General features: G+C 44.9%; 1 protein-coding gene across 3 annotated transcripts in view; it reads right to left on the reverse strand.

Annotated features, from left to right (window-relative positions):
* CLCN4 (chloride voltage-gated channel 4) overlaps positions 1-24,549 on the reverse strand; it is a 73,225-nt gene that overhangs the window by 20,582 nt on the left and 28,094 nt on the right. For all 3 annotated transcript variants that reach the window (XM_057719111.1, XM_057719112.1, XM_057719113.1), the window contains exons 2-5: positions 17,612-17,766; positions 13,550-13,649; positions 9,279-9,466; positions 6,413-6,535 (exon numbers count right to left, since the gene is read on the reverse strand). In XM_057719111.1, the coding sequence (XP_057575094.1) occupies positions 6,413-6,535; positions 9,279-9,466; positions 13,550-13,649; positions 17,612-17,737 (537 nt within the window). In that variant the 5' untranslated portion in view covers positions 17,738-17,766. The remainder of the gene's footprint in view (positions 1-6,412; positions 6,536-9,278; positions 9,467-13,549; positions 13,650-17,611; positions 17,767-24,549) is intronic.

Below are 24,549 nucleotides of genomic sequence, written 5' to 3' on the forward strand. Positions count from 1 at the left end.
CTCAATGAGAAGCCCACACACCACAATGAGGAGTAGCCCCCGCTCGCCGCAACTAGAGAAAACCTTCGCACAGCAACAGACTCAATACAGCCAATCAATCGATAAATAACTTTATTAAATAAATAAATAAAATGGGCAGTCCTGAAACACCCTTCGGCATTACATCACCTGTGATGATTTGGAGAGGGTCGTGAAATGAACTAATCTTGGAAACTTTACAGGGGTGTGAGTGGACCATTTTCATCTCAAGAACTGTGGATAGAGATCTGTTGCTTAATTCAAGGAGAAAGACCGACAGTGAGCGAGTGTGCAGGCATCTGTTCGAAAGAATCACTAAGCCCCTTCCTGGAGAACACAAGCTCTACAATCCAGCTCTACAATCAGATGAACTAGCCTTTAACTAAAGGCAGACAAACTAGTGGTGGTTCAATGGGTCTTTAACTAGTGGTAGTGGGCCTATTTGAGCCTATGCTCTGGGGATCTCAGATCCCTTTATTTAAGGGATGTTTTATTACGCCTGCCACAATCCTGCCCTTTTGTGTTGCCTAGAATAAAATTATCTATAATTTTTTGTCAGTTAGTTAATGTGGATTTGGACCCTAGGGTACAGTTGAAAAGCGTAATACCACTTAGAAAATTACAGGCATCTAAATTACCTGAGCCTCTGCCAGCCATGACATGTGGTGAATTGAACAATGTGAGAGGTATTTCGTAATTCTCTAAAATGACTTTATAAAATTGTCATGATCCAATTAGAGACTAAAGAAGGCAAATTCATTCCCAGTAGATGCCAAAATCCAATCACTTATTTTAATTTGAATTAACAGAGACTGAATCAAGCAGGGCTTGAAGGCGACGTACTGCAGCACATTTTGTGACTTGATGGTGGTAACTTTTTTTTTCTTTAGTAATGACAATTTGTTTTAATTGCGGTATAGTTGTTTTACAATGTTGTGTTAGTTTCTACTGCACAACGAAGTGGAGTTCCCTGTGCTATACAGCAGGTTCTCATTAGTTATCTATTTTATACATATTAGTGTATTTATGTCAATCCCAATCTCCCAACTCATCCCACCCACCCCCCTTGTTTGTTCTCTATGTCTGTGTCTCTATTTCTGCCTTGCAAACCAGTTCATCTGTACCGTTTTTCTAGATTCCACATATATGAATTAATACACAGTATTTGTTTTTCTGACTTACTTCACTCTGTATAACATCTCTACAAATGACCCAATTTTGTTCCTTTTTATGGATGAGTAATATTCCATTCTGTGTATGTACAACATCTTCTTTATCCATTCATCTGTTGATGGCCATTTAGGTTGCTTCCATGACCTGGCTATTGTAAATAGTGCTGCAGTGAACATTGGGGTGCATGTGTCTTTTTGAATTATGGTTTTCTCAGGGTATATGCCCAGGAGTGGGATTGCTGGGTCATATGGTAGTTCTATTTTTAGTTTTTTAAGGAACCTCCATCCTGTTCTCCATAGTGGCTGTATCAATTTACATTTCCACCAACAGTACAAGAGGGTTCCCCTTTCTCCACACCCTCCCCAGCATTTATTATTTGTAGGTATTTTGATGATGGCCACCCTGACCGGTGTGAGGTGATAACTTCACTGTAGTTCTGATTTGCACTTCTCTAATAATTAGTGATGTTGACCATCTTTTCATGTGCCTCTTGGCCATCTGTATCTCTTCTTTGGAGAAATGTCTATTTAGGGCTTCTGCCCATTTTTTGATTGGGTTGTTTTTTTGATATTGAGCTGCATGAGCTCTTTATATATTTTGGAGATTAACCCTTTGTCCGTTGATTCACTTGCAAATATTTTCTCCCATTTTGAGGGTTGTCTTTTTGTCTTGTTTATGGTTTCCTTTGCTGTGCAAAACCTTTCAAGTTTCATTAGGTCCCATTTGTTTATTTTTGTTTTTATTTCCATTACTCTAGGAGGTGGGTCAAAAAGGAGCTTGCTGTGATTCATATCAACCTTTAGCCAGACTCATCAAGAAAAAGAGGGAGAGGACACAAATCAATAAAATTAGAAATGAAAAAGGAGAAGTTACAACGGACACCACAGAAATACAAAGGATCAGAAGAGACTACTACAAGCAACTATATGCCAATAAAATGGACAACCTGGAAGAAATGGACAAATTCTTAGAAAGGTATAAGCTTCCAAGACTCAACCAGGAAGAAAGAGAAAATATGAACAGACCAATCACAAGTAATGGAACTGAAACTGTGATTAAAAATCTTCCAACAAACAAAAGTCCAGGACCAGATGGCTTCACAGGTGAATTCTATCAAACATTTAGAGAAGAGCTAACACCTATCCTTCTCAAACTTCCAAAAAATTGCAGAGGAAAGAAGACTCCCAAACTCATTCTACGAGGCTACCATCACCCTGACACCAAAACCAGACAAAGATACTACAAAAAAAGAAAATTGCAGACCAATATCACTGATGAATATAGATGCAAAAACCCTCAACCAAATACTAGCAAACAGAATCCAATGACACATTAAAAGGATCACACACCATGATCAAGTGGGGTTTATCCCTGGAATGCAAGGATTCTTCAATATACGCAAATCAATCAATGGTGGTAACTTTAAAACCTCTCTAGCAAATAAACATTTGTGAGAGAGTTCACGTTGTGTAGAACTGAAACGTCAACTCAAAGTAAGTTCTAGGAGGACATGATTTCTTATATGGTCCACAATGGTTCTATTAATGAAGCAGATAGTAGTAGAAAGAATCATTCACTTTAAGTTCTGCAGCTCAAGAACTAGTGTGCATTTTACTTATTTTTGGCTGCGTTGGGTCTTCATTGCTGCTGGAGGACTTCAGTCGTGGCGAGCGGGGGCTCTCTTCATTGCAGTGCATGGGCTTCTCAGTGCAGTGGCTTCTCTTGTTGCAGAGCACGGGCTCTAGGTGCCCGGGCTTCAGTAGTTGTGGCACCTGGACTCAGTAGTTGTGGTGCACAGGCTTGGTTGCTCCGCAGCAGGTGGGATCTTCCCAGACCAGGGATTGAACCCGTGTCCCCTGCATTGGCAGGTGGATTCTTAGCCACTGTGCCACCAGGAAAGTCCCGAGTGTGCACTTTTAAATGAGTTTTGTGGAGCTGGTACAAGAGCATTTATTACTCAGAAAAAACAAAAAAACAAACAAACAAAAAAAAAACAGTCTCTAAATTTGTATTTTTTAAAATGTTTCCAAAGGAATTTTTGAGAGGCTGGGACCTGGGACCCTTTGCTGCAGTGCTGCAATGCTTGCTCCTGGACAAACGTCTCCTTGAGCGATAAAATATAAAGAAACTATAAGGGACTAAAAATAACTGTGTGCATATGCGCAATTGGGGCAAGTTATGGACAATAAGATACAAAGACACCAAAAAGTCCAAACGCCATCTCCGGAGAGCCTGAAGCAAAAGCAGGGTACTGGGCGTGCCCCCCGCACACACCACCACCAAAGGGGTGGGCAAACCACCTAAGCCACCCCTCCTGCCCGGTCCCCTGGACACACCCCTACCCTCACCCCATGTAAGGAACCAGCCCGCTCCGCACGCGAGCTAGCTAGCAAGGGAACCTGTTACTTGTTCTTGGTCGCTGCGGCTGCTGCAGAAGGGGCCCCAATAAAGTCTTCCCTGAACTTCCTGTCTGGCCTCTGATCAATGTCAGTTGATTAAGGAGGCCAAGAACCCTGATGGGTAACACTTTCATCATAAGTAATCTAAATGTTTCAGAAGCAAATGTTACCAAGGATGAGCGATTTTTCAACTGTGCAGACGTGTGCTGCATTCACAGTTTGCTCTGACACTGCACGCCAGGAACAGCTTACAGCAGATCACCTCCTGTGATGGGAAGTGTATTTTCTAAAGAGCTCATTTAGTATCTTTGCTGAAATGAAGAACAGCCCTGTATCTCAAATTGAGTGGCGTTGGTTTGCATGATTAGTTGGGTTCTGACTGCAAGGACGTTCTTTTTATCCACGAACTACTTATTTGCCTTTGGTTTTTATTCTGTCCCTTTCCTCCAAGAATTGGGTAGGTACTGCACCCTTAGGCTAGGTATTTCAAGCTCTACTATAATAACAGTGAAAAATTTGCTACTACGGAGTCATAATAACTAAACCTTAATCTCCACTGGGTTCCGGATACTTGAAAAGATTGTTGTGAACTCTTTTATAAATAGAGACAAGAATCTGTTACATATTCTATACAGCTGAAAGTATATTAATGTACCCACTACCGTGTACCCACTATCAAGTTTAGGACAGAAGAGCAGGTACCTTTGAAAGTCCGGTGTTTGCTTCCTCAGTGGAATCTTCCTCCTCCCCACTTCAATCATTTCCTTGCCTTTCCTTATAGCTTTAGCACATATGTGTATCACCAAACACTATGCTTGTTTCATTTTGGCTGTTTTAGGGACTTGATATAAGTAGAATCATACTTCATACATTCTTCTGCAACTTACTTTTTTCACTTGATATCACTCTTTGGAGTTTCATCCACATCAATGTGTTCCTTGTGCTTTGTCACACAGGAAACAATGCTCAACTGAGTATTTTACTCCATTTGAGTTCAGCGGTCACAAATAAAGACACCCGCTTTGGACAAAGACCAGGTCCAGCCAGCCCCTCTCAAATAGAGTTCCCTGTCTGTCTACGAGCTGAGCCACGCATCTCTGGTTCTTGGAAGGGGAAGCGAGGATTGCCCCCCTCACCGTTTATTGCTGCTTTAAATTTCCCACCAATTCCCCACTGGCCATCTCCTTACTTTGATAGGCGGCTTGAGTCCAAAAGCGCCTGCTGTTGGGCACTGGGATCAGAAACTGAGATGCCAGCAGTAATCTGTTGTTTTTATTGTCCTGGGTGCCTTCAGTCTTTGACATCCAATAAAATGCAGTCAGTTCTGCCCAAACACTTGTTTGAAAAACACAAATTTGTTCCAATGTGATTCATGCATCAGGGCAGAACTTGAGCATAATGCCAATTTCGCGTCTATTTCTGCACAATTTCATCTGGGAGAAACACAAGGGGGAAAACTGCAGGCTGAACCTAGCTGTGCAGGGATACACAAAATGCACACAGGCCCATGTCTCAGCCGACTCCCAGCTCAGGCATGCACTAGGGGAGTAGTCATACCTTTCTTAACCATTTAACGTGTGTCAAACTGTACTGGTTTTATGAGGTTCCCATCTCTTTTATGTTCACTAATGGAGTTCCTGAGTGCTGTGCCCCAACCCCATCTCCCCCACAAGCTTTGTGGTTTTGATGATGCAGTTTTGCATGGCGCTGTGATTTTTAGGAATGCATACGGTGCCGGAGAGAAGCCCTGGCTGTACTGAGGAAACACAATGGTATTGCAGCTTATTTTTTAGGCTCCTGCAGCAACATGTTAATGTAATCTATCCAAAATTCAGCATGAAATAGTCTTTTTTTCTTTTAATCTTTTCCTGGAATAAGACAATGTTGAATTTTCCTTTCAATGATCCTTTAATAACCCCAGCCCTTTGCCTGAACTAGCGGCGGTATTGGCGGCACCGCCAAAGAGTGTGGGTTTGCTGCTGTGACGGCTCACATCTTTATAAACTCAACATCTCCACTGTCTTCGGGCGCTGCTGAAGCACCCACTTGAAGGAGAACAGAACAGCACTGATTAGAGTGATCATCTAAAAACTTTGTAAATGATTTCTGGCTAAAAGTTTTACTGTCTGGGCTTTTCGGGAATTGGCTCAATTATCGTTATTCTAACCCAGCAGATCCTTTTTGGTTTAAAGTTTGGTCTCGGGCATTCCTCCTGATCGATGAGGTCACTTCCCTCATACTCTGGTTACAAGAAAGTGCTGAAAAATATTTATAAGAAGTCTAAACTCACAGCGGTGCATTCACAGCGCATGTGCTAAACGTGGAATTCATTTTTTCAAGATTGCTGTTACCCTGCCACCAGAAGAGCAAACCGTGGCAAGGGAGTTTACTCACCGGTAAACTTTCTGAGCAGCAAACCTCCACTGCTGTCCTTTTCCACATTCTATCAGAGACACACTTACGAGGTACTAAAGTGCCACATTTGTGTGTGTGGTTAATGAACCCTGATTTCGTTAAAAGTTATGCCTGGTTTGCAAAGACAAGAATTTAAGCATCTGAGAAGCAACAGAGCATAAAGCCAGACGGCTGGGTTCGACTCCCAGCTTACCGGCTTAGTGACTTTGGGCAAGTTACTTAACCTCTCTGTGCTTCAGTTTCCCCAACCATCAAATGAAGAGTAATAGTACCTACCTCATAGGCTCCCTGTGAGGACTAAATAAGTGAACAGATGTCCAATGCTTGGAACCACTGCTTAGCACATAAGTGCCACGTAAGTACTTGCTATTCTTATACTTGGCACAAGAAATCCGGTCCCCACTCACCTCGGGTATACCAGAGCCACAGGCATATGGCGCAAATACTCGCACCAGGGAGACGGCCAAAAATGCAAACAGCAACGCCCACAGGATGTACATTAGGTAATTCAGAATGTAAGCACTGGCACCCTAAACAAGACAGAGAACAAGAAAGAACACGTGAGTGATCACAGAGCCAAGCGACATGCCTGCTGCTCTGCGGTGAGAGCGGAAGCTTTGACCCGATTGGGCAGCTTCTCTCCCGGTCCTGTGTCCACAAAGAGGCAGGGCTGGTTTCATCAGCGGTTGCCATCACTACAGTCGGTTCACACAAACAGCGCCGGCTGCCTCTCTGGGAGCTGTGTACACACACCTACCAGGTGAGATCTCAGCAGTCATGAAAACTGGGAATGAGGCTTGGTTTTAATTGCTTCGTGCGCTCGAGTTAATGAAAGGTGTAATGGAAAATTCTGCCTTCGAGCCCCTGGAAGGTTTGTTTGGTCTCGTCTGTGGGGGATGGGCCTCTTTGCTTTCATGAAGACCACATCCACGCCGCAACACGCAGCCACGCTGCCAATGAGCAAGTGTGGGAACTGCATTTTAGAATACTGCTACTCAGATGTGGTCCCTGGACCAGCAGCGTCACATCACCTGGGCATGGGCTGGAAATGCAGAGTCTCAGGCCCCACCCCAATATTCCAAATTATCTGGTGTGTAGGGAACGCTTTCTGAATCAAACACACAGTCTGGGGTCTCCAAGACTGAGGCTGGGTGGAGGCGACGATTCTCCAGGCCTCAGCTTCTTGCCACCATCTAAATCCCCCACATGATGGAGAGGGAAAGCGAAGGCCCCTACAAGCCAGGCATGGACACAGCCATGTGTGTGCCTGTAAAATGCAAAAACATGCTCCAGGAGACAGCTCTGGCCTTAACAATCACAGATACTCACACCCAACGTGGTGAGAAATCAGGCAGAGGAATAGATTTCACGCAGTGAAAAATGGACTTTTTGGAGACTAAAAATAACGTCTCACCCCTACTAACAGTAATTCTTTGGACCCAAGTATAAATCTTAGAAATGCCTGGAAAGATGGACGGCCATATTTCCCCTCAAAGTAGGAGAGAAGAAATCAAACATGGCGCCCAGCCAATTCTGCCTGCCCACCTCCACCACCCCAAGTAGAGAATTTATTTTTGGAAGTAATGGAGAGCACTGAGAACGTGCGAGATTTCAAGATTCTGCTCTACTTCGGAAATTTGAAGGAATTAATTTTCAACTCCACCGGCAAAGTGCATTCCAAATGTCTTCAGCTGCAGTCGGGCAAAAGAGAGTGGGGGAGGGAGGAGGAGAGTAAAGAGATTACATCTATCTTCCAAGAACAGTTCTAGCTTGAATGGTCCTCACATTCCCCCTAATGTGAATCTTAGCAACCTAGCTCCCCCTCCCCTAGGTTTCTGATCTGTCAGTGACCCACAGTCATTGCCGTAACCACTACATTCAGTTAGAAATTAACCCTTTTCCTGAACAAAGATCTGTATGCGGATGTGAAGCTTGGAGTGCCACGGAGGCAAGTGCCTGGTGTGTGCTTCACTGCTCCGTCCCCTGGGCCTGGGATCTTCCCAGCGAAGAAGGCCCGCAAACATCCTGTGCGATGTGTTCCTAACAGGCATCGGAAGATGATAACTTAACCCGCAGTGAGACAGTTCTCACACCTGCTAGGAGGGCTACATTCCAAATCAGGTAACAACTGGTGTCGGTGATGATGTGGGAAAACTGGAGCCCATACACGCTGCTGCTAGAACGTAACATGGTGTAGCCGCTTTGGAAGAGAGTCTGGCAGCTCCTCAAAAGCTTAAACAGAAGTTGCCAAGTGACCTGGCAATTCCCCTCCTAGGTATCTGCCCAAAAGAAATGAAAACATGTCCACACAAAAACCTGTAGACAAAGGTTCAAAGCAAAATCATTTGTAATAGCACAAAAGCAGAAGCAACCCGTGTTCATCAGCTGATGAGTGGAGAAATGACATGTGCTCTGTCCAGTCAATGGACTGTTATTTGGCCATGAAAAGGAGTGAAGTACTAATTTATGCTATGACACAAATGAACTTGGAAAACATTACGCTAAGTGAATGAAGCCAGACACAAAAGTCCACGGGTTCTATGATTCCATTTACATACAATGTCCAGAATAGGCAAATCTGCAGAGACAAGAAAGTAGATTAGCGGTTGCCTAGGGCTGGTGGATTTGGGAGGAAACGGGGAATGACTGCTAACAGGTACCAGGTTTCTTCGGGGGTGATAAAAATGTTCTAAACTTAGATCGGGGTGATGGTGGCACAACTCTGTGAATATTCTAAAAGCCACTGCACTGTACACGTTAATGTGCACACCCCATGGAATATGAATTACATCTCACTAAAGCTGTTATTAAAAAACAACATCTTGGGCTTCCTAGGTGGCGCAGTGATTGAGAATCCGCCTGCCAATGCAGAGGACATGGGTTCGATCCCTGCTCCAGGAAGATCCCGCATGCCACGGAGCAACTAAGCCCGTGTGCCAGAAAAAAAAAAAAAAAAAAAAAAAAAAACATCTTTTCTACTCAATCAGAAGGGATAAAAACCCACCCTATTTCTTCACCGTGATCAAGAGACCACTCTCAGTAAGAAAAATAAAGCCAAACACAAGGCTTTTAAAAAAAATACATTGTGCACATGGAACAGTGGGAAAGGATTTCCAAGTGAAGTGTGACCCCCAGAGCCAGAAAAAGCTGAGCGGCAAGTGGCACGCATGTTAGCCATGGACAACGGTCGGGACAGACACTGGAAGGTGAGAGCATGGACGTCCCCCAACTCCGGCCACGGGGCTCCCAGCCGGGACCCGCCCCTGCACCCACCTCCGACTGATTCACCAGCAGCTCTGACCACTTCTGCCACAGGGGACACTTGTCCCTGTCCTCAAACGTGGTCTCATTGGAAGTCCAGCAGCACTGCTCGTGGCTGTACCAGAAGGCGGACAGGCAGACGCCCTCCTTCAGGTCGGTCATCCAGTCGACGGCGAGATCGATGACCCCGGCCAGGGTGCCTGGAAGAAGCAGTGAAAGCCACTCAGAGGGATGGCCGGTGAGGGCCCGGGCAGCATGTGGGCCGGGAGGGCCAGGTGATGCCCGCACCCCGGCTGCCATGCACCCAGGAAGCCTCTTTCATCAAGTCTTGAGGTCACCTGAGCAAGGAGCACAGCACCTGGTGTGGTACAGGTGGTGCTCAGCCCAGTGAGACACAAAGACCAACGCTATGCAGTCCTCAGGAGGCTTCAGTCAGGCTCTCACAAGTCCCTGGGGCCAAGGAGCTTTCAGAACCCAGCCCTCCCGAGTTTTAGAAATGTGGTAGCCACACCCTGTAAATGACGTAACCCCCTCAGGGGCTTCTGGGGCAGGATGCTGGGATCACACACATGAAGATCTCTCCAGGAAACCTGACAATTCAGACAAAATGGAGACGAAACGGTTTATAACATCCTCGTCACAAAGTTTTTGCCACCAAATGGAACCCAGCTTGAAAAATCTCACTTATTAGGATCTTCTGGATTTTTAAAATTTTGGATAAAGGACTGAGGAGCTACATAAGTAAATAACCACTTTAAAGGCCGATAGAAGTGGGATAAAATTGAGTGTGCAGTGGGTCACAGAAGACCATCTTAGGTCTCTTTCTAAGAGTAACCCATTCCAGTCTTTTATGAAGGCGGGAAATACTTTCAGGACACCAAACTTTGCAAACTTTTACTGGGTCTTTATTAAAACAATTCCCCACCGGCATCAACACCAAAGGCATCAGGCCACCTGGCCATGCCACTCTCCTGTTCCCTCAGCAGTCACCAAATATTCTTGCCAGAAAACCCGAATCCTCAGCAGCGCGCAGGCTCTCACCGCCATTCCTGCATTTTTCTCTTCTCTCTCCATCACTAACTCCACACCCTGCCTATACTGTATTCCTGGGCACACCAGGCCCTTCTCTCTCCACCACCTCAGACAGCACTGTCCTCCCCCAACCAGGTAAGTTCCTATTTATCTTCCAGATGCTGGCATTTATATCACCTCTTTCAGGAAGCCTTCCCTGATTTCCTAAGTCTGAGCTAAGTATACTTTCCAGGCATTCGCCATCACCATACTTATCACATCCTGATATGATTATATTTATGATTATATTTATATACGTGTGTACACACACTCCAACTAGTCTATAAGTGATGGCAGAGGAGAGTCTCTTGTCTGGTTTGTGTGTGACAGTGGGCATCAGGCCAGGCCTATGTCCCCTTTAAGTGGGCAAGGGCCACTGTTGCATTCACGTCAGGTAGAGAGCTGCAACTATATATCCATGTTAAATGAGAGCAACAAATGAATGAAAATCAGAAAAGTCAGGTCCATCCACTGACTCAAGGGCTATTTATTGAGCACCTACTTACTACGTGCCAAGCACTGTTCCACATCCTGGGGTTCACAGTGAACAAAGCAAACTTAGGTCCTTGCCTTCACGGAATCACACCTTGTGCAGGGAGAAAGACACTAAACTAAGTAAGTAAATGAGGGGCTCCCACAGAAGGTGGTAAGAAGTGCTAGAGAATACAGCGCATTCCAATGGCAGACATTTCCTACAATGGTGCAGGAGAACGGTTGGACAGGTCCTCAAAAAGCTAAACAAAGAGTCACCATCTGACCAAGTAATTCCTCTACTTGGTATCTACCCACGAGAAATGAAAACATATACCCACACAAAGATGTGTACATGAATGTTCACAGTAGCATATTCACAAAAGCCAAAAAGTGGAACATCCCGTATGCCCATCAACTACTGAATGGAGGAACAAAATGTGGTCCATCTACAGTGGCAACAAAAAGGAATGAAGCACTGATACATGCGACAGCATGGATGAACCTTGGAAACATTATGCTATAAAAGAAGCCAGCCACAAAGGACCACATATTGTATGATTCCATTTTATGAAATGTCCAGAATAGGCAAATCTACAGAGATAGAAAGTAGATTAGTAGTTGCCTAGGACTGAGAGGAGGCTGGGGGCACTGGAGCTGATAGGTAAAGGGTAGGGAGGTTCTTTGGGAGCTGATGAAAATGTTCTAAAATTGATCTTGGTGATGGTTGCAAAATTCTATGAATACACTAAAAACCACCGAGTTGTACAATTTAACCAGGTGAATTGTAAGGTATGTGAGTTAGAGCTCAATAAAGCTGTTACATACATAGACACATACATACATACAGTGGCCGAGGGGGTGAGGCTCAGAGAAGGAGAGATGTACTTTTAGAAAAGGTGGTCAGAGAACGCCTCAAGCTTAAGATGACATTTGAACAAAAACTGCGTTGTGTGGAACAACAGCGACACCCAGTGGTGGCTCCTGCTTAACGCCCTGCAGAGGAGCCAGTTTGGGCCTCTCCACACTAAGGAGGTGACAGGCGGGGCAGTGGGGCCCTTGGGTCTCGCCACTAGGGGGAAGGTGAATGGGTCAGTCTTCTGGCTTTCCCTTCATGGTTCATCCAGATTAAAAGAACACTTTAGCCCCCTTCATTGTCAAGTTCACCCCTTTCTTGCCTCCCTCCTGTGTTCATCCGCTGATGTGACCATGGCATTGTCCTTCTCCAGCGGTCCTCACCCCTGGCTGCACATCAGAATCACCGGTGGAGGGGGCTTTACTCAATGCTAGGGCGTCATCTCCAGGGGTACTATTTAATTGAAGACTGGGCAGCAGTATTTTTCTTTTTAATTCCCCAGGTGATTCTTCCTGAAAAACTGATGGAAATCAGATCAATGGTGAAGCCAGCTGGCCGGTATCTGACTTGTTAAAGACAGCCCAATCGGGCTCTTAGATTCGCCGATAAATCTACGCTGTGTGACTCTGGTAGGACGCCAGGCTATCGATTCGGATTCCTTCATTCCCCGCATCCATCTCTCCTTCCCAAGGAGCCAAGAATAACACAGGGTACAGTTTTATAAATCTAGTCTAAAGACAGACATCAAAATTCACAGCAAACAACCCCTCCGCCTACCATTAAAGGTCTTCACAGAAGCAGCCAAACAAATGGGTAGCAAAATGCCATATATCCACGAATTCGAATTCCCTCCCAGCACTGCTGCCAATATATACCAGGAGCGGCACTGGGAGGGGAAGGACAGGATGGGGGGAACGGGCAGGCAGCTGCTGTGACTGCAAGGAAAGGACTGCCCCTGCAGCACTCTTCTGGGCCCTTTATGGAAAGCCAAGCAGAGGGAGCCCCTCCCTGGCAACCAAGCCCCTCCCTGGCAACCAAGCCCCTTCCTACCATTGTAGATGTAACCAGTGACAGGGCAGCCAGAAATCAAAGTCCTCTAATCACAAAATTTCACTCTCTGCCCCGTTGGTGTTCTGAGAGTAGGCACTATATTCGACCTGTATCACAGTCTTTCTCTGATCAGTCCTGTAACCATAACTATCGTGTCACTATAGGCAGAGGGGTTTTATTAAGGGAATCTCTTTAGCATGATCAAATTTTTTTCTTCTTAGACATTAACCTTCACAGCCTCCTAAAAGGAAGTAAGTTTCAGGAAACAACTTCCATGGAGGGCTGGTGTGTTTGCTATTAAAAGGGGGGGGGGGTATCCCCTCCAGATACTCATGCATTCGCTCTGGAAACATCTACTGCTCTCAAACATGGTGTTGGGATTATAAAAATGAAGGACACAGAGTCCCTGAGGGTCAGAACAACCCGTGGGCTGGAGGTACCTCCCCAAGGTCTACCTCAGACCCTGCAGTGTCTCGAGTTACTGTGAGCATCTCTGGATGTTTACAATTCATGCCACTGTTAGTAAAGGCCACTCTCATATGATGTTTTATTTTTAGAGATCCAAAATGTTCCCATCCTTTCATAGGACTTCTCTATGGCCAAGTACTACAGAATGTGAAACGGCATGGCAGCAAACCTTCGTACAGGGGAGAAAGGGCCGACCCACTCTCGCGGTACCGCTCTCCAATGACTGTGCCTGGGTCCATCCCTGCCTTGTGGTCTTCTTGCTTTACAGATGATAGATTTCTGGTAAGTGTATCGTCGTGTGTTTCGCTCTTAGATGTTTCCAGTAACAAGCCCCTGGCGTGGAGCAGGAGAGAAACAGCGCACGTACCCGCCAACAGGCCGATGAGCAACATGACGACCCAGCCCGACCAGGCGTCCAGCAGGCTCTTGACGAACTCCCAGATGGACTCCTTGCTTTTGCTGGTTATCTAGAAACAATAAGACATCGGCGTTGATGTGGATACGCTTTCCAATTCATGCTTCCTTCTGTGAAACTGTTTCCTTGGGAAACAGGGTGATTGAGAAAATGAATGTAATTAAACAACCAGACTGCCACTTCCGAGATTCTTTCAGTTACCCAGCACGATGGTCAAATGGGCTTTCTAGTTCACAGAGCTATAAAGATGCCATAACAGTCTAAAAGAATTAGAATCCCCCAAAAAATCACTAGTTAAAGAAACCTCACTAAGTGTGATTTGATCTTTGATTATTCCAAAGCCATTCTGAAGGGAGACATCACCTCGGTGTTACCATTTTGGGGTTTTCTGGGGGTTTTTTTTGGGGGGGGGGACGGCTGCTCTGGGTCTTCATTGTAGTGCGTGCACACACGAGCTCTCTAGTTGTGGCGCACAGGCTTAGTTGCCCTGCAGCATGTGGGATCATAGTTCCCTGACCAGAGATCGAACCTATATCCCCTGCACTGGAAGGTGGATTCTTAACCACTGGACCACCAGGGAAGTCTCTGGTGTCACCATTTTGAATATGAATCACTATTTTAGCTTATATCGTAGGGTCTGTTCACAAAAGACCCTCTCCGGGACTTCCCTGGTGGTCCAGTGGTTAGGACTTTGCACTTCAGCACTACAAGGGGTGCGAGTTTGATCCCCCCCCAAAAAAAAGATCCTCTTCAACAAAGATTTCATTTCTTTCTTTTGTTTTCCAGGCTACATGTTAACAGCAAGAACTTTTTCTTTTTAATTGAAGTATAGTTGATTTACAATGTTGTGTTAGTTTCAGGTGTACAGCAAAGTGATTCAGTTATACACAAACATATTTTTTTTCAGCTTCTTTTCCATTATAGGTTTTGACAACATATTAAATATAGTTCCCTGTGCTATACAGTAGGACTTTGTTGTTTATTTTATGTATAGTAGTGTATATATGTTAATCTCAAACTCCTAATTTATCCCTCCCCTTTGGTAACCATAAGTTGGTTTTCTATGTCCATGAGTCTATTTCTGTCTTGTAAATAAGTTCATTTGTATCATATTTTATTTTTTTAGGCAACATACTCCCAGGGAAATACTTATTTCCTGTGAGATCAGTCAAACATATACCTATTTTGAAATTTCCCTGATCTCCACATTTTTTTAACTTTTTATTTTATATTAGAATATAGCCAATTAACAATGTTGTGATAGTTTCAGGTGCACAGCAAAGTGACTCAGCCATACATATACATGTATCCATTCTCCCCTAAATTCCCCTCCCACCCAGGCTGCCACATAACCTTAAGCAGAGTTCCCTGTGTTATACAGTAGGTCCTAGTTGGTTATCCATTTTAAATATAGCAGTGTGTCCGTACCCCCATCCTTCCCCACTGGTAACCATAAATTCTTCCTCTAAATCTGTGAGATTGTTTCTGTTTTGTAAATAAGTTCATTTGTATCACATTTTAGATTCCATAAAAGTGATAACATACAGTATTTGTGTTTTTCTGTCTGACTTATTTGACTTCATATGATAATCTCTAGGTCCATCCATGTTGCTGCAAATGGCATTATTTCATTCTTTTTTATAGCTGAGTAATATTCCATTGTGTACATGTACCACATCTTCTTTATCCATTCATCTGTCGATGGACATTTAGGTTGCTTCCATGTCTTGGCTATCGTAAATAGTGCTGCTATGAACACTGGGTGCATGTATCTTTTCAAGTTGGAGTTTTTTCAGATACATGCTTAGGAGTGGGATTGCTCGATCACATGATGACTCTATTTCCAGTTTTTTAAGGAACCGCCATGTGTTTTCCATAGTGGCTGCACCAATTTACATTCCCACCAACAGTGCAAGAAGGTTCCCTTTACTCCACACCCTCTCCAGCATTTACTGTTTGTAGACTTTTTGATGATGCCCATTCTGAGCGCTGCGAGGTGACACCTCACTGTGTTTGTGATTAACAGAAGAACGCTGAACGAGCCAGCCCGGATCCCGTTTCCCAGGCAGATGACTACCCATCTACGCACACTGTAAGAGCACCCCTTTGCCTCCCTGCATGAACAGAATCCTGCGTTCCTGAGATCATCACTCGCCTTATAATACTCTAGAGCAAGAGTTGGCAAACATTTTTTGTAAAGAGACAGAAAGTAAATATTTTCAGCTCGGCAGGTCCGATAGTCTCCGTGGCAACTACCAGACTCTGCTGCTGTCGCACAAAAGGCTGGCCATAAAGAGCGTGCGCATGCGTGGGCGGGGCCAAGTGCCAAGGAACCGGTCTTTATGGTCCTTATGAGAACCTGCGCCGCACTGGATTTGCCCAGCGGCCACAGTCCACGACCGCTGCTCCGGACGGAAGGCTGCCCCACCTCCCCCCTTCCTCCCGGTCGGAGCCAAGCGGCTGCGTCAGCTTCTCGATGCTACCTCACTCCCTACACGTCTTTCTGCCTCCTTCCCTGCCACTGCGTGGAATGATATGACACGGTCATGCTCTCAAAGTCACTGTTCACTCAGCGCACTCTCTGAAGCTGCTCTCCCTGCGTCCCCGACAGCCCCCTCCGGGCTGCTTCATCTCCGACTTGATCTCTCCATGGAGGGGGACCCGTCCTCACCACTCTCTCCCCCTTTCACTTGTGGCCACTCTGCTGGCTGCCCTCGGTCACCTCTACCTGCTTCTTCTAAGCGTCCATCACTGGCCCCCACCCCCCCACACGCCCCCCGCCTCTGCGCCGAATCCACTAAATCTTGGCACTGCCCTGGGGTCTAACTGCTCCTGACCTCTCCCTCTACACACCCAGGCCACCTGGGCGCACTCGCATGCCAAGGACCCCTCATTCTCCACCACAGCCCTGGCCCTGCCCTTGAACTGCACAGGGTTCTCTCCCCCGCAGACCACCCCCAGCTGCCGGCTCTGCAAACAGCTCAAACTCACAGTGGCTGAAACCAAACTCAGTGGCCTCCCCCTGATATCTGCCACTCCCCTTTTCTCCCCTCTTGTCGTCCAAGGTATCACTCACTTCTCACAACAGCCAGGGTGTCATCCTGGCCCCATTCTCTCCCCCCATCCCCACCCAATCCTGGCAATAGCTCCGGTGAGGGATCTTGACACCAAGTCTCTCTCCCGCCGCACATCACTGCCCTCTGTCAGATCTTCTTCCTCTTTCTCCAGAGCTCATTTCCAAGCTTCCTGTTTCTCCCCTGGCAGTGCATCTCTCTTGTCTTCTGTGGCCAGCAAAAGGAAATCCAAACTCCTCTTCATGGTCTACTCAGTCGTCCCCAATGTGGCCCCATTGCCCACGTGGCCAGACTCCTCTCTAGTCTGCCCTCCCTGAATCTGCCACCAGACCTCAGAGCTCCCTGAACTGCCTAAATGTGCCACTCCTGATAAGAATCCTTTCCCCTTCCTTTGCCTAGCAAACTCTTAGGCATCCTTCAAGAACCCACTGAAATCGCACCCTCTCTAGAAACTCCCTCCCTAATTACCCCTCCTAAATGATCCCATAGCACTTGGTACGTAACTTTATTGTAGCCCACAAAAATATATATTGATTGCCAACTAGACGCCAGGCACTGTAACATGTGCTTTCATACACACACAGCCTCATTTAATCTTCAGGTATAATTAACTCCATCCTCACAGATGAGAAGACGGGGTCCAGAAATGGCACCCCAAAAGTCACCCAGCCTGAAGGTATCAGGGTCAGGATGTACCCGATCTGTCTGGTTCCAGAGCCCCCTCCTTGCCCTCCACACCACACCTCTGTATGACACAGCCTCCCAGCCAAAGCACCCGGTATTACTCATATAATTACCTGTCCTCATCTCTGCCTCTCCCACTAGCCCTTCTCTTCTCTGGAACCTAGAGACACGTGAACCCAAGCAGTAGCTCAGGAACTGTCCCATGAAAGCCCCCTGAAGGGACTCCCCTCAATGTATCCTTATGAACAGCACATACCTTTCTGTGTCTGTCGGTGTCCCGTGACTTCTCCCTCAGCCAGTCGATGGTGTGGAAGTCCTCATAAGTCCCCACGTCAGGGAATGGCTCGTCGAGGAAATCCATCAGGTTTCCAGAGCCACTCATCGCTCCTGCATTGACCGTGCTACTTACACCTGTGAGAGAAAACCTGTGGTTAGAAACGTAAGCAGGACATCTGCACAGACCTGGCAGAACAATCCACGTGTGCTATTTTCTTGTACAAGAAAGTCTTACTTCAGCATAGGTGTCTCTGCTGCGACGAAAGATACATACAGTCTGTCTTAGTCAGCATGGGCTGCTATAACAATAATACCACATACTGGGTTGCTTTTCAACAACACGTATTTATTTCTCACAGTTCTGGAGGCTGGGAAGTTCAAGATCAAGGCACTAACAGGTTCAGTGTCTGTTGAGAGTCCACTTCCTGGTCCACAGATGGCCATCTACTCACTGTGTCCTTATCTGGTGGAGCTCTCTGGGGTCCCTTTTATAAGAGCACTAATCTCATCCATGAAGGCTTGACTTTTATGACCTCATCACTTCCCAAAGCCCCCTCCTCCTGATATCATCACATTGGGGATTCAGTTTCAACATATGAATTTTGGGGAGATTCAAACTTTAATTTCTTTTTTTTAACTTTTTATTTTATATTGGAGTATAGCTGATCAACAACGTTGTGATAGTTTCAGGTGTACAGCAAAGTGATTCAGTTATACATATACATGTATCTATTCTTTTTCCAATTCTTACTATTCTTTTGCCAATTCTTTCCCCATTTAGGTTGTTACATAATATTGAGCAGAGTTCCCAGTGCTATATAGTAGGGCCCTGCTGGTTATCTGTTTTAAATACAGCAGTGTGTACATGTCAATCCCCAATTCCCTAACTATCCCTCCCCCACCCCCACCCCTGTAACCATAAGTTCCTTCTCTAAGTCTGTGAGTTTCTTTCTGATGAATGTTAATTTCTTATTATTTGTAGTAGTTACGTGCTATAAATTCACCATGGCCACCGAATTAGTGAGTACTGAAACAGCATCCCTAAGAGAAATACAGGGTTAGGTTTCTTTGAGCCTCTGGTCACATTTTCATCAACCAATCAATACATAACCTTGTTTTATGTGGTTCTGTTTAAAGACACCTTATCAAATATATATTGCTGATTCATCCACATTGAACTCACAGCCAACAGCACTGTCACTCATGCTGCAGGGAGCTTGTTCTAACACGTATTTTCCCGCAAGGCACAGTGCAGCCTTCTCGCGCTTAGAAACACTGCAGGTACTCCCGCCTGTGTTTCAGGGCCATTGGAAACAGCAAAATTAACAATTAAAAAAAAAAAAAGCACAAAAATATGAAAAATATGGCTCTAAAGAGACTGTGAAAAAGGCACTTGTTTCCAGTCTGGGAGCTGAAACAAGACGGCAGAGCACCAACTTCTCCAAACCTCGGCTGGGAATGTGCATTTCTGGTGACTCAAACTTTCTGAGACCCCGCACGTGCATGGTGCAGATGACCTGGCAAGCACCGCACGTGTTCCTCTGGGGGCTACACGTACACTTTAGTGAGCAGGCACATTCATAAACGTGGCACTGCGCAGAATGAGGGTCAACTACATACATTTCTGGAAAACCTCACGTTGTGCAAAAGCGAGGCATCAAAATGCGAGGGCTGGGGGGAAATATGGTTGGCACCTCACTCAAAACCAAACCACTGTCATCAAAGCAGTAACCGGTTTTCCGGGGAGACAAAGCGGATCACTCAGGCAGGCAGCCTCTGTGGTTGTCACTGCAGATATTCGAGAAGCACAGCAACAGCAGAGTGAAAATGCTCCAAGACTTAACTAACTGGTGGGAGCCAAGGTGATCCGCAGAGGGCAGTGGTCCTCTGCATCGGGGGTGCAGGGGTTGCCACAGGGATGACAAGGAGGCAGGACAACCTGCCACATGAGCCATGCTACAGTCTCAATGTGTGCCCCACCCACCCGAATTCATACATTGAAATCCTAACCCCCAAGGGATGGTATTAGAAGGTGGGGTCTTTGGGATGTGATTGGGTCCTAAGGGCAGCACCCTCATGAATGGGATGAGTGTCCTTATAAAAGAGGCCCCAGGGAGCAACCTTGTCCCTGATCTCACACTTCCAGCCTCCAGAACCGTGACGAATGAATGTCTGCTGTTTCTAAGCCATCCAATCTGTGGTATTTTGTTATAGCAGCCTGAACAGACTAAGACAAGCCAAGAGCCATGCCAGGGCAAGCAGCCCTCAGTGCAGGCACTCACGTCTAATTTTCCTTAAAATACCGTCCAAAGGGCACCTGCTGCTAGGGCAGTAGCAAAGTGGAGGGTTTCTTCCTTTCCTGCCTAAGATAACAATTCCACTCCCATTATTCTGCCTCCCCTTGTCTGGAAAACAACTGCAAATACACCAAGACATCTTCCATGTTACACCACCATCAGAACCCGATTTACAGATCACGAAGGAACTAATTGGACATGGAGAAAATGCTCTGCAGCAGGACTAATGCTGCCCACCAGTTAGCAAGAAAAATAATCCACTCTTACAAAGACAAGAGGTTGGAATAAGCACTAAATCAAAATTACTGTGGCACACAGAATGGAAATTTGAATTATAGCACGGGGACCAAAAAGTGCCAGAATAAGATGGTTAAAGAAGTGAAGGGTAGTTATTAAAATACTTGAACACAGGCTTCTCTCATTGCTTTATGAATTTTTATATCTGGAGGACTCAACCACGACCTGACAAAACTGCATTTTGATCAAACTGAAAAGTCGCTCCAGGCAAAGTGGAATAATCACCTTACAAGCAACAAAGTGGCCATAGTGATTGATTTATTGACTGTCTGCGCAACTTAGCTACTTTACAACTTGAAAAGTTTGAAGTCTGAGCCATATCAAGCTGAAAACTATAGCCACTGATGAGTGCCCAGGGAAGAAACATGCTGCATAAGTCAGTAGCAACCAATAATAAAAGGGAAGGAATAGAATTAGAAAGCAAAGATTTCATTCTCATTTCTAGAAAAACAAGATGGTAATAACCTTGTATTATATGCGGTAAAGAAAATCTCTGATGGGAAAAAGAAGATGGCAGGCTGCTGACTCACAATGGGGAGCCCGTGTAAGAAAAACCGAGCCAGCAGATGGAAGAACTGCAGAGACTTGGACATTCTACTAAAAAGAAGTTCACGTTACCTGAAATTTAACCAAATCGCTAGTCAAGCAACAACTCCAGGCAATAATGGCTGAAACAGTCACTCTGGAGAACAAATGTATCTTTAAACTGTGATGGAGCACGGTCATGGTCAGGACTATCAGACACATAATTGGTTAAAGGAAAACTTACGTGGTCTAATCTGTAGATCTAACTGGGGGCTTCCCTGGAGGCCCAGAAGGAGGTGGTGACTTTGCTTCTGAAGCTCGGGTTAAGAAAGACAGGACAAGGAGATGGGTCAGAAGAGGGCCTCCAGGTCAGAAATAATGGAAAGAGGGACTTCCCTGGTGGCCCAGTGGTTAGGACTCTGTGCTTTCACTGCTGAGGGCCCAGGTTCGATCCCTGGTCAGGGAACTAAGATCCCGCAAGCTGCGAGGCATGGCCAAAAATTTTTTTAAAAATAAAAGAAAAAAGAAAAGTGGAAAGAATTCTATCTGGGATCCATTTGGGAGATATGGATGGATAAGAAATGAGAATCCAGCCAAACACAGGAGCAATAAGGAATGAACTCCAAGGACTTGTTGAGAAATAAACTGAACCTGTGTAAGTTCAATACGGCACCCAAAGGGATGCGAATACAGCAGACCCTTGAACAACACGGGTTTGAACTGCGCGGGTCCACTTATAACATGGATTTTTTGCAGTAAGTATCATACCTGTACTTTCGTTTTATACATCTTTACGTGAGGGGAAAAGTTTGTGTTCGATTAGAGATCACAATATATGGAATCAAAAGAACTAGGGTTTGAGTCCTGATTCTATCCAAACTGTTTCAGTTTCCTGCCCCTGGGTGATCATTTATCAATTCCTTTGTTTTCCAGGCAGAGAGAGCAGGATACAGACTTTCGACTGCACTGGGGGTCAGTGTCCCCAATTCCCACGTTGTTCAAGGGTCAACTATAGTCCTTTGCACCTTAGAGGGGAGCCCTGGCTCCTCTCACCTGGTTTTATTTCTTCTCTCCAATCAGAGCACTTCTGCTGGCAGATGACACCTCTGCTCATGATTTCAGGAAGGACAGCACACTAGTTCCTGGATCGGAGATTCCTACTTGATCTGGGTCATCGAGGTCAGTGCTCAGCAAACTGCAGCTTGTGGGCCAAACCTGGGCTGCTGCCTGGTTTTGTAAAGCAGTTCTAGTGGAACCAGTCACGCCCGCTCAGTTACGTATTGTCTCTGGCTGCTTTCACATTGCAACAGCAGAGGGGAGTGGTTATAACAAAGGCCAAATGGCCCCCAAAGCCTCAAATATTTACTACTTGGCCATTTACAGAAAACATTTGCTGACTCCTGATCTATGTAGTGGACTGAACACAGAAACAGCTCAGATTCTCTACCAGTCCCGGAATCTACAGCATTTTCAATGGGACCTTGCGGCTCCTCTTCATTAAGAGGTAGAGTCTATGTCTCCAGCTCTTGAATCAGGGACACGCAGTGGAAGTGACAGCATGCATGTACTGAGTCTAGACCCCAAAGGTGATGCAGCCTTTGCTTTCTTCCTTGGCCTTCTGCCACAAGCAGAAGCCTAGGATAGATGCTGGAACATGAGCGACCACCTGGAGTCAAGCTGGGTCATCTCACCTGAGGCCATCCTAGATCACCCGGACCCGCCAAGCACAGATTCATGAGTGAGCCCAGCCAAGAGCAGCTGCGTTTGGCCCAATCAAACCACCCAGCTGACCTGTAGACCGTGAGAAAAATGAATGGGTATTGTTTTAAGCCACTGGGTTTTTTGAAAGGGTTGTTATGTAGCAGCAATTCAAAGCAATGTTTAACAGGTATGATGTATGTGGGCCCCGAGGGAGAGGAGAAACGAAGAGGGCCAAGTTAACTGTGGCACCGCAGAGCAACTGTAAGGGAGGAGGATGGGACAGCAACAGATGACACAGCTGCCAACAGAGATAGGATGGAATCGAATTTCATGCTGGACGTGTCCACCCTGAAAAAAAGAGCACATCTCTTACACAACCATATGTACCTACAAAGGGACTTTGGAAAACAATGGGACACCTAGGTCTTTTATCCAATCCTTGAAAGCAAGAAAGGATCTACAGAGTATGAGGGTAGCTGTAGGCTTTTCATATATGGGCTTCATCAAAGTGAGGTAATTTCCTTCTATCCTAGCTTGTTGAATGTTTTTAATCATGAAGGGCGTTGAACTTCGTCAAATGTTTTTTCTGCACCTATTGAGATGATTATATGATTTTTATTCTTCTGTTAATGTAGTGTATCACATTAATTGGATTAATTTTCAGATATTGGATTGATTTTCAGATGTTGAACCATCATAGCATCCTAGTGATAAATCCCATTTGGTCATGGTATATGATCCTTTTAATATGCTGTTGAATTCAGTTTGTAGTGTTTTATCACAAATTCTTACATCTATATTCATCAGGGATATTGGCCTCTAATTTTCTTTTCTTGTAGTGTTGTTTTCTGGCTTTGGTATCAAGGTAATGCTGCCCTCATAAAAGAGTTTAGAAGTGTTCCCTCTTCTCCAATTTTTTAGAAGAGTTTGAAAAGCAACTGAATTAATTCTTCCTCAAAAATCTGACAGAATTCACCAGTGAAACCATCTGGTCCTGGGCTTTTCTATGTTGGGAGGTTTCTGATCACAGAGCCCACCTCTTTACTAGTTACAGGTCTGTTCACATTTTCTATTCTTCATTATTCAGTCTTGGCAGGTTGTATATTTCTAAGCATTTATCAATTTCTTCTAAATTATCCAATTTCCTGGCATATAGTTGTTTATAATAGTCTCTTATAATCCTTTTTATTTTTGTGACATCAGTTGCAATGTGTCCTCTTTCATTGCCGATTTTATTTTTCTGAGTCTTCTCTCTTTTTTTCTTAGTCTAGCTAAAGGTTTGTCAATTTTGTTGACCTTTAACAAAAAGATGGTGCTACTTAACAAAAAGATTATGTTAACACCAACTCTTAGTCTCACTGATTTTTCTACTGCTTTTCTATTCTGTATTTATTTCCCCTAATCACTATTATGTCCTTCCTTCTGCTAACTTTGGGCTTTGTTCTTTTTCTAGTCACTGAGGTGTAAAGTTACGTTGTTTATTTAGGATCTTCTTTTTAAATGTAGGTGTTTATCAATATAAACTTCCCTCCTAATATTGCTTTTGCTGCATCCCGTAAGTTTTGGTATGTTATGTTTTTGTTTTCATTTGTCTCACGATATTTTCTAATTTCCCTTTTGATTTCTTCTATGATCCACTGTTTGTTCAAGAGTATGTTAATTTCCATGTTTGTGAACTTTCCTATTTTCCTTCCGCTGATTTATAGTTTCATTCCATTGTGATCAGAGAGCACCCTTGGTATAATTTCAATCTTCTTAAATTTGTTAAGACTTATTCTGTGACATAACGTGATCTATCCTGGAGAATGTTATGTGTGTGATTGAGAAGAATGTGTATTCTGCTGCTGTTGGGTGGAATGTTTGACAAATGTCTGTTAGGCCCACTTGGTCTATACCATTGTTCAAGTCCTCTGTTTCCTACAGCCATCTTGCTCTCTTTTGGTGGTCATTTGCATGGAATATTTTTTTCCATCCTTTCACTTTCAGCTTCTATTTGTCCTTAAGTCTAAAATGAGTCTCTTACAGCCTGCATAGAGTTGGATCTTTTTTTTCTTTTTTAATCCATTCAGCCACTCAGTCTTTTGATTAGGGAGTTTAA

Source organism: Hippopotamus amphibius, chromosome X, assembly GCF_030028045.1.
Source record: "Hippopotamus amphibius kiboko isolate mHipAmp2 chromosome X, mHipAmp2.hap2, whole genome shotgun sequence".
Lineage (NCBI taxonomy): Eukaryota > Metazoa > Chordata > Mammalia > Artiodactyla > Hippopotamidae > Hippopotamus > Hippopotamus amphibius.